Source organism: Priapulus caudatus, unplaced genomic scaffold (genome assembly GCF_000485595.1).
Source record: "Priapulus caudatus unplaced genomic scaffold, Priapulus_caudatus-5.0.1 Scaffold207, whole genome shotgun sequence".
Classification (NCBI taxonomy): Eukaryota; Metazoa; Priapulida; class Priapulimorpha; order Priapulimorphida; family Priapulidae; genus Priapulus; species Priapulus caudatus.
Genome location: NW_014577268.1, coordinates 93,343 through 104,306, shown reverse-complemented (window position 1 = coordinate 104,306; position 10,964 = coordinate 93,343). Strand labels below are relative to the sequence as shown.

Here is a 10,964-nt window from a genome sequence, read left to right as displayed (position 1 = left end):
GCGTGCGCACAGGGGGTGGAAGCGACTGGCAGAGCGCCCTGAAGTTGAATATATTAATTGGAACGCGCTCACGTGCTCCTTTACCTCTATGCGCTTCACGGATTTAGATATACTATAGCCAAAGCCATAATGTTTGCTCCGCGGGACAGCATTTGCACTAGAGCATCGGAGAGCCAGAGACCTCCGCCAAGGCAGGCTGATTCTCTGCATGTGAAATTTTTTATTAAATAATAATTAATAAGTGGGAAAAATTAATTAATTAATAAATAATTAATGATCGGATTAGTGCGAGTCGTGCAGTGGGAGGACTGGGTTGCCCTTGATGCCTGTGTTTGTGTTTGTAAGTCTACGCCAGCGCAGCCTAGCGGAAGTGAACTGAAGACGTGCATGTTAACAAAACCCAAACTCAACAATGCTCAAACACACGCCGGGAAAACCTAAGCCTCGCGCAAAGCCCCTGCGGAGGGTATATGACTGAGTTTTCTGTAAATTTTTACGTTTTTGGTCACTTTTTGCTAATCCCTCGATTTTGATCTCCTTTGAAACTTTGTTATAGGCTCTAATTTCTCATCTATACGAAATTGTGTTTCGAGAAAATTTCACTTAATCAGATAATATATTATATGAGACATTATTAACTTTGGTCGAGTAGACCGAGAGTTATCTGCTAAAACTAACTTCAGCGGGAATTTTGTGGGTCAACCAGCATCTGCTCGGGACCTCATACCTTGTAATACTGGGGTTAGGTCTAGAATACACAACATAATACTATAAGCGATCTTCGTACTAGCCGATGACATTTTTTGGATGCGGATTAAGCAACACACGTCAACATATAATAAAATAAAATGAAATGAATAAAATTCATTTCATGAAACAAATATCCACAATATAGCATAAATTCAGAGAATTCTACTTCACATGATAGAATCAATGTAGTAAGAATGGCATTAAACGCGGCAGGAAGAATACTTATTACGCATACCCTATTCGCATACATTAATTACGACACGTACGAAGGCACAACGAAGCGTTTCTTTCTCCTCGCTATTTCTATCTCTGCTCGCGCGCGTGTCTCGTCACTTTCTTCTTTCTCTACGTACACACACTCACGCACACGCACGCTCGCAGCACGCGCGCCATACTATGAACACCGCACACTGTACACAAACACACACACACAACACACACAACACACACGAACACACAACACACACTCAGCACGACACACACACCACACCACACACACACCAGCACACAGCACACATATTAATATATTATTATATAGTATATTATATGTATTATTATACAATTTTTTGCCACAACAAAGTATATGGAATCGGATATATAAGACAGTGTATAAGACCATGAACATGCCTGCGTACAGGAAGTATGATTAACCTTACTATAGATAACACCAAGAGTGGATAATAGAGTGGATCTCTATTATCCACTCTTGATAACACGCTACCCAATTTCGTTTTTGTACTTTGATTAGAAACTTTTTTGGATGAATAGAAAGATGATTAGATAACTATTTGACGTCTTGGACGGAAGGCAAACGAACTGGTGCACGTGCGCTATAAGTTAATTTGAATTTTTGAATTTTGATTTTTAAAGAACGGCAAGCTAAATGCGTATAAGGAATACTGACATATAAGCAACTAAGCAACAAGAAGACAGTAATGCCAATAGACAATATAAACTGAAACAGCTAGTTTAGTTTGATATTTTAATTATGCACATTAATTGCTGACATATTTAGGCTCTAGCTATATCAGTATATGAGTAGACGAACTACCCCGCATTTATTCCATTGACATTATTTGTCACACAGTTATGCAGTTATAATATTTATCTACAGGCCTAATATATGGTCTTATCTTTTTATGTGTTACTCTTCGTACTGCATATGTTACTTAGGAATTGTCAATGCACCGGAAGAACAAGTTGTAGCACTCACAAACAATGACGTTGCAGTTTGGCGAACAGCCGAACAGCGAGAGTCACCATATGAGATCACTACTGCCTGCACCCTCCCACCCCCCGGTAGAAATGGGCGCGCCCAAGAAGACGATCAGTGTGACGCGCTGAGCGCGAAGGAGGGGGATCGCAAACGGCGGTGAATGCCGATGACTGCGGTAGGAGGGCTCACACACGATGGGAGATGCGTCATTTTTTGACTACATCACGAATTCGGCAGCTAACCTTCTTCATCACAACCAACTCTTCAGCCCCGGAAGTGTCGCGAACAGTTACGGTGAGTTGACAAACGCACGTGTACGATTCGCTACTACGCATGTAACATACATGTAGGCCTAACGCTTCCCCGACCCAGCGAAGCTTTGGCTTGGTAAACATGTGTACTCAGCATTTGCATACGCGGACGAATAACAACCCGTTTCGTTCGAACTTTCGTTAGCTACTTCGTCTCTCCACCTTTCATAGTCAGATCCACGATCCTACGTAAAGATTATAGTGAAAATATCTAATAGCTCTAACTGTGAGTGAACTGTCGTCGATCAGCGAACGGGTGCGAGTGAAGTGGTCATCGTGAATCGTGATCACGTTCTGACCGCGATGTGGTCATTCTAATCAACATGGCGGACGCGAGTGTTTATATATGCAGTGCATGCGTCCGAGTTGTTATAGCTGTGCACAGTCGCGATCAACCCCGCATACAACTGAATAAGAGTGATGTGTGTGTTACATGAGTTCTGAAGATAATATCCAACCACACTTCGTTGTGTTCGTTGTGTTGGCTTCGAGGAGATAATTGCTAATGATTCACGTACTTTTTACGCGGTATCGTTATGATTCGACTATAATTTAGTATATATTCCTTGCGTTTCACATACAAACGTGAATAATGCAATATAAACGTAATATACAATATAAATGTGATACTATATCATACATGTACGGGAGCGATTCGATAATTTTTTCTCGCATAAGTTTCATGTAGTGTGCGTTGTGTGGGGTAGATGTAGAACTAGTAATTGAACTGAAACACGCTGTAGCCTAATCATTATGGCAACAAACGCGTATTGTATAAACACAGGATTAACGCAAAATCCAATGTTATTCACTTGCATGCAGGATAACATCCAATCTAATCTCGTAAAGATTGGTCTTCAAAGTCCAAGGAAGACAAAAACCACGAAAGGAATTATTTTAAGGTCAAACACGTACGCATAGTTTTTTTTTATGATACATTCTAATTGCTCATGCATTATATAATATTTCACTATGTGTGTATGAGAATTACATATGTATAATAGCTTCTGGTAATTTATTTAATACAATGCTGGGGTGAATATATACAATAGAAGGCTCTCATAGCACAGAGTAATCTATCTATGTGGGTAATCTCAAAATCGTCATTATATTGATCTAAACTGTATATATTCAATATTGTATATATATATATATATATGTATATACATAATTAATAATGTATAGTAGAATAAGTAAACTAGAATTATACATATATATAAATGAAACTCATTAACGAATAAAACTAAATGATGTAACGAGTGTATAAATCTATGGAATGTCGAGTGCAATAAATAGAGGCAAGCTAAATACTACCAAACCACAAACTATCAAAACTACATATAGCTACGTCACAAAAATCTGCTAATGCCCTACTAATTATAACTAGTAAATTTATGAAATACCATATTTGTACCTCTCTTATACGTTTCTGTTGTAAATCTTAAAGTGCCACCCGCCTATGTCATCACCCACGCAGGTCACAACTGCGACAGTGCAGCGTCGGTGTGTGAACTGCCTTGGACACTAACTGGTTCCTTTCTGTCTTGACAAATACTTTTTGGTGCGATACCAGTAAGACTTTTATGTACGTGGGATCATTTGGAATTTTAAAAGTAACATTTGTCACATTATCTACAGATATATTATGATTTGAATCCCAAAACGATGTTAGTCGAAATAAAATCAGCTGAAATGAACTCGCAGCATAGAAACTTTAATATAATCATGTAAATTAATTATAAATTAATATTTCATATATCTCACGAAAGAAGAGAAAACTAGGAATTTGAGTTGTGTGTGACAAAAAAAAATTGCAGAGTGGAACAGAAAGGTAGAATGATTGTCAATTTCCTCCCAGTCTGTGTTTAAAGTGGACGGCATTTGTGCTCATTGTAACTGTTCCCCAGCAGGCGTTTGCTTGTGTCGGAAGAATTTAGCAACGACCAGGCTGGCTGTTCCCGCTCCTCTACCTACACTTATGCGCGCGTGCATGCACTAAACAGTTCCCAGCACAGAAGAATAGGCGTTATTTTTGCGGGTTCGCCAAATGTATTTACTAGCGTGACGCGAGTTCGGCACCGGGGACGGAAGATCTTGCGAAATAGTCGCGTAGTTTCAGTAGAGTGAATACCTTCCATCTTATATCTCCCCACGTGCAGTAAAAGCCGCGCATTTACCGGGAATAGTGTATTACAGTGTGTGTTTTTTTATCACATTTTAGTCACATTGTACAATTTTTTGATACGCTCTCATTCCTTCGTGTTGCTTTGTGTAAAATATGTTTTCATTTGCTGAATGTGATGTGCCGGAAATATAATTCTTGATCGTTTAATGTATATAGTACCAAATTTCCGAATAGTATGTATAAATTCCTATGTATATATACCAAAATAGGAAACCTCTTGCCACCTCCCGCATACTCTAATACTATGTATTTTCTTTCGGATTTTCTCTTGCTTAATCCTTCACTCTGTTAGAAAACTTGTTTGGCGTTGATACATTTGCGAGGCCCTATGTCACCCGTCTGCCTACGTGAATTGTCCACTGTAAAATGTCAGACATTTCTGCTGTTAGATTGACGAAGGTTTTGGGAGTTGGCGAATCTTCCGGGTCTCCAGAAAGTCCGAGCAATGTCTAATGGCAGTGGAAGGGCCGATGGCGCTATCATTAGTATGCAGCTGGAACATAAAAGCACGCGGTTCCCCACCCGTAGAGTGATTAAATGCGCTAAGCAGCTCGTTACTGCCCATCACTGACCAGTGGTCACTCTCTACATGTACAGTGCGTTTCGTACACCAAGCTGAACTGCACTCTATCCTGCTGTCTTTGTTATGCAAAGATAGGCAAGACTCCGATTGGGGCACCAACTGTGTATCCGATTTCCCTGACTGCCGCAACTGTCCTGTTGATTATGGTGGAACCAGTAGTGGTCATTGGTCAGTGATATTGATCTAGTACAAACACAAAGGGCGCGTACATACTGAGTTCGCCTGGATAGGGTTCTAGTGAATGGCGAAATACAGTACCTCGATTGCCACCAGCGCGTGTGAGGCAGAAATACGGATGGTCAGTGTGCCGTACATTTAATAGTTTGTGCCGAATATATTAAAAATGTAATTCATAAACCCTATATGTTTTAATGTTTATAAACACCACATACACACACTCAGAGGCACACGCACATGCACACACAGACACACACACGCACACGCGCACGCGCACACGCACACGCACACACACACACACACACACACACACACACACACACACACACACCATACACACGCACACACATAGATGAAATGTAAAATATATAAGTATATATAGAAATATACTGTCTTATTTTAAATACAACCTTTTAAGACAATATGTCTCTTTCAGAAGCCACAAAATAGAATTCAGTATATTATAGTAATAATATGTGCAGTGTGTGTGCGCGCGCGCGTGTGTGAGTATGTGTGTGTATGTGCGCGTGCGTGCGTGCGTGCGTGCGTGCGTGAGTGCGTGTGTATGGTATATAACAAATAGTAATTTTGATGATCAGCCATCAGGGGGCGGGGGTGAGCTAGGCCATAGAGTTGTTCGTTCTACCGTTTATACCAGTACGTACTATTTATTCAGAGCCGCCTTTTCATTTCCAACGAGGCAATTCTTCCCGACCGGGAGTCCTCGTTTTGTGATTGTGTAAAAAAAGCCGCTAAACAGACCAGCGTTGTTCTTCCTCGGCTAGTTGTATATGTGTGGTCCGCGCCCACACCCGCTCCCTCGATGGCCCGTGCTTACCTGAGCGCCTGCACACTCCCCCACGTTGTCCAGAAAGCCAACCGCCCGCCTCCGCAATGACCATTAAACACCACCTACAACACAACCGTGTCGTTAGCCATGAACGAACGAATGACCATGGAGAAAGTGACTGATCGAGAAATGGGCTTGAATGGACAGTAAACTACCTTGGAACTTTTAGGAGCACGCGCTGTTTCAAAGGTGGGGTGGAATGGGGTGGGTTTTACATTAAGTGGGCTAGCCATTGCAACTGATTACGAATTAATGTGAACATGGCTCGGGGCTTCCACACTAGCAATGATTATCAGGAATGTCGTTATGATATCGGTTTGTAGCGGTTAGTAGATTATTGTTATTATTATTCATATTTTATTATTATTATTATTATTGATAATTATTCATTTTCGTTGCTGAGGTGCATCATAAACTTTAAAGTTAATTTTCGAAAACGCCTGCAATGTAACATGAACGCCATCTGGTGTCGAGTTATCACGTAGGCGCCACCTCGTGTTTTGGAGTTACAGCAGACAGTGCAATCTGCAATAATAGCCTACTCGTGCAGCCCCTGTGCTTGTGCGTGAAAATATCTATTAAAAATGACCATAAAATAAATAGAATAGAATAACATGAATATAATATAAAATAAAGAACAAGAGCTAGTTTAATTTGGAGAACGTTAGTGTGGACATGAGTAAAGATGGAATGCACAGTGAATGTTTATAGATTGTGACTGCTACAGCTCTAGTTATTTATTTACAGGATTACAGGAAAATAGGCTTTATTTATTAATTATTATAATGAGGATTGGGAAGCGGTTTAGCAGCCAGATCCATAACCTAATCTATCTTGAATATGTGATAATAATTGATATTGTGTGTATGTTTATAATCAATTGTACAAGATTAGTAAGAAATCCTGCCATTTGTACAGCCGTCGCCTCGCCAAAACATTAACAAACAAACAAACAAACAAACAAACAAACAAACAACACTAACACCTACTGGAGAGAAATCACAGAGACAGGTTGACTCTTATTTTTTGTAGACATATAACATATATATATATTATATATATATATAATATATATACATTTATATATATATTTATACGAATTACGTTAACTTGAGGTTTTTATAGCAGTATTTTAGACATTTTTGATACGATATCAGTTCGGATATAACAAATATAGTATAATCATTAATAATTTGATAAAATAGTAGGATTTCTCGTAACCCGTATAGAATATTTATTTATACATGTTTCAGTATAGAATTAAAAATACGTTTGACATTTTAGACATTACAATGTATGGGACCAGAATATAGCAGGGAAATTGTCACGTTAAATAGAACTACACCGTACAGCCTGCGATCAGGAAGTCCAATGATATTTGAACCACCAACTTTCAAAACGTTGGCTACAATAATTAGTAATCAGGCTTTCTCATCAGTAGCCCGTAACTATGGAAACTTTCCTAGCCATACCCGATTCGAACAGTCGTCGGAAGTTTTTAAACGCTTACTAGAAAACTGTTTAACGCATTAAAGTTTCTGTAGGCTATTCGTTGGTAAGTGTTATTATATAGATTATTTTTTATATAGATTTAAGGATTATCATTGTTTTCGCATAGATCTGGTACAGTATTCTCGTCCGTTATTATGTAATTAGCCTTTTTAACGGGCATGTAAACGTAACGTAATTCTGCTAACGTAATTTGTGTGTTTATTATTTAGTGTTATAGCAAGCGTTTATTATATAAATAGCGTTTTTAAGGTGAATGTGAACATATTGGCATGTAACGTGCGCAGTATGAATCAATAGAATGTTATTATTAATATTTTGTTATACGCATTATGTGTTATTGGTCATTCTTTATATATTTATCCACACACACACTACGTCCATGTGTACCGTTCTACCGTTATAACATTGAGTGTGTATTTCGGGTCGCTGTTGGGTGCAGCAGCAACACATCCCAGTACGGACGTTGCTCTGCCATTACCGAATTCTACTCCATCACAATCACAGCAGCTGCACGTCCATATAGAACTAGATCTATTGGTGGCAGTGAAAACCCATGTATTGATTTTATTTGGTTGCTATGATGGGGCCCAGAGACTGCGCAAAGAGTGACAAACCGGCTCGTATGTGCGGATGTGCTGGGATTAACCAATCAATTTGTCTGACGACCACGTGGCCGTTTCTAGGCAAAGGAAGGAGTGGAAGCGTGTTAAGGGGAGAGGGTGGGAGGGAGGAGAGAATATTGGACGCGTGGTGTTGACCGTGCTTATCAGAGGTTGGCTGCAGGAATAAGATGGCCACCACGACGTGTAGTATTTGGTGACATGCCTGAAGAACGGCATCCTGTATTGTACAGGTACATCGATAATTTATTGACAATGCTTAAACGAAAAGTTCACATGTATTAATTTTATCGTCTGATTGCTTTAATTATAGATAGATAGATAGTCGTTTGATTAATTTTATCGTCTCATTTTGTCAGAACAACCAAGCAATAATTGTTTTGGTAAAGGTAACACGAGGAGTAAATAAGTCTAAGGTAGGGGAGAATAACATCCTAAATAGAATTCCATTTACCAGTTGTAGTTTATCTATGATTTATGATGCATAGCTTAATAAATGTCAACCCAAAATTTCTCTTAAACATTCACTCAGCTTAGTTCAAACTCGTTTTCCCAAATTCACACACACCAGAGTTTGTAATTAATTGTATTGAATAGTAGAGATTAATAGTATTTCATAGTATTTCATAGTATTTCATAGTATTTAGTATTGCTTACGATGCGGGTAAAGCATTATTATACATGTTATACTCTGTAGAGTATTATAGACTGTCTTTCTGTCAGCTGTGTGACTTGTATAATAGCAAGAGCTAATAAACACCGCTAACAAAACCAATAAAACAACTAAAAACTAACAAACTAACTAACTATAATAAACGGCTAATAAAACAACACCAAAATTGGTGTTTATTAGCTCTTGATAATATGAACTGCAAAATGAGTACACCGGTCACTAGTGAACATTTCCTGCTGACGGTGGAAGCAGTGGTTATCTACGCGTCCTGAGTTTTGGGTGCAAACCTAGCCACAAGTTCCCATCTCGCTTAACACTTTGCTTAACACTACGTGGCGAGAGGCGTGTAACAGTCGGAGAGCCTGGTCGGTTTGGGTGCAAACCCAAAGCCGTAACGAAAGGAAATCTGGGATAAATAGACTCTGAAGTGTCCTAATTTGTGACTTATCGCGCTGCCGAAACCTACCGAGGAAGGATATACGCTTCTGATAGAAATTGATTGTCGAGCATGTAAAGGTGGGAGTGGATTAATACTGATCAACGGTTACAAGATCCTTGACTGACGTCGCAGCGGGTGCATTAGCGAACGAAAGCACAGCGAAAGAAGGGAAGTTGTGTTTGCCGTTAACGTTTCTTTGTGTGCGCGCACAGCGCCAGTTTAGTCGAGCGATTAGGACGGATGTTTCCGTAATAATTCTTGCGTGCAATTTTCCCGCGCTTATGCGTGGGTATAGTGTGTGTTACCTGGCCTTGTGCTTACCTATACCTTGTTACCTGTCATCACGGACGTCAATACCTTGTATTACCTGCTATTATCGCATCCCCATGCTCATCTACTGCCTTTCCGTATCTATCCCATAATATAAATTATTCCCTATTTTACCCACACTGCCCTTTCTCCGTACCCACTTTAATTTGTTATAGCCCTGCTTCCATTTTTTTTTACCTCTGCTTAAACTACATTATTAATTTTCGTTTTCTTACAAGGTTAGGTTGTCATGTTGAGAAAGGTAATTATTTGATATTAGCCCACCATTGCTCTGTAAACAACACAAAGGCGACGAGACATTGGCGATGAGCAAAGAATTATATAGGAAAAAAAGAGGAAAAAAGAAAATACATGTTTGCTATACGTTAGAATGTGGCTTGGAAAGGTGTTATCGCGTGTTTCTGTGTACGTGCGTGCGTGAATTCTTGTCTGCGTGCGTGCATGCATGCGCGTGCACAGGAAACACTATAATGTGCCGCGGCGGTGAGCGGGTGCGTGCGTGCGTGCGCGGTGGTGGCGGTGCGTGGGTGAGTGCGTGCGTGCGCGGGAGTGGTGACGGGCGTGTGTCAGTGCGTGCGTGCGCGGGGATGGCGGCGGTGAGTGGGTGAGTGCGTGCGTGCGCGGTGAGTGGGTGAGTGCGTGCGTGCGCGGTGGTGGCGGGCGTGGGTGAGTGCGTGCGTGCGCGGGAGTGGTGACGGGCGTGTGTGAGTGCGTGCGTGCGCGGGGGTGGTGGCGGTAAGTGGGTGAGTGTGTGCGTGCGCGGGGGTGAGTGCGTGCGTGCGCGGGGGTGAGTGCGTGCGTGCGCGGGGGCGTTTCACCGCAATTGTGCTAGCGCTGTAATCGCGGCGCGGCGTAAAGCGGTGGCCGATCGTCTGCGCATCCTCGCGCGTATTGTCGGAGGCGGCGGTTATAATCGCTCGCCTGCGTCATCGTCGTCTGCCAGCGCTGTTATATATTGTCGTCTGCAGCGCCTCGCGCGGCTCCCCTCACATCTCCTAATATAGTGTGTGATGACCAGGCGTGATGCATCTCTCACTGTCTGTTTGTTTGTCTGTCCGTCTCGCTGCCTACCTGTATATATATCATCGCTCGCCACTTCATTATCTGCCTGTCTATCTATCTACTTATCTATCTATCTATCTATCTACTTATCTATCTATCTATCTATCTATCTATCTATCTATCTATCTATCTATCTATCTATCTACTAATCTATCTATCTATCTATCTATCTATCTATCTACTTATCTATCTATCTATCTATCTACTAATCTATCTATCTATCTATCTATCTATCTATCTACTTATCTATCTATCT

General features: G+C 40.7%; 1 protein-coding gene across 1 annotated transcript in view; it reads left to right on the top strand.

Moving 5' to 3' along the window:
- Window positions 1-2,093: 2,093 nt before the first annotated feature.
- The window catches only part of LOC106807312 (D site-binding protein-like), a 33,361-nt gene continuing 24,490 nt past the window's right edge, over window positions 2,094-10,964 (top strand). Inside the window, exon 1 of the mRNA XM_014809624.1 lies at window positions 2,094-2,260. Within this exon, the coding sequence (XP_014665110.1) occupies window positions 2,161-2,260 (100 nt within the window). The 5' untranslated portion in view covers window positions 2,094-2,160. The remainder of the gene's footprint in view (window positions 2,261-10,964) is intronic.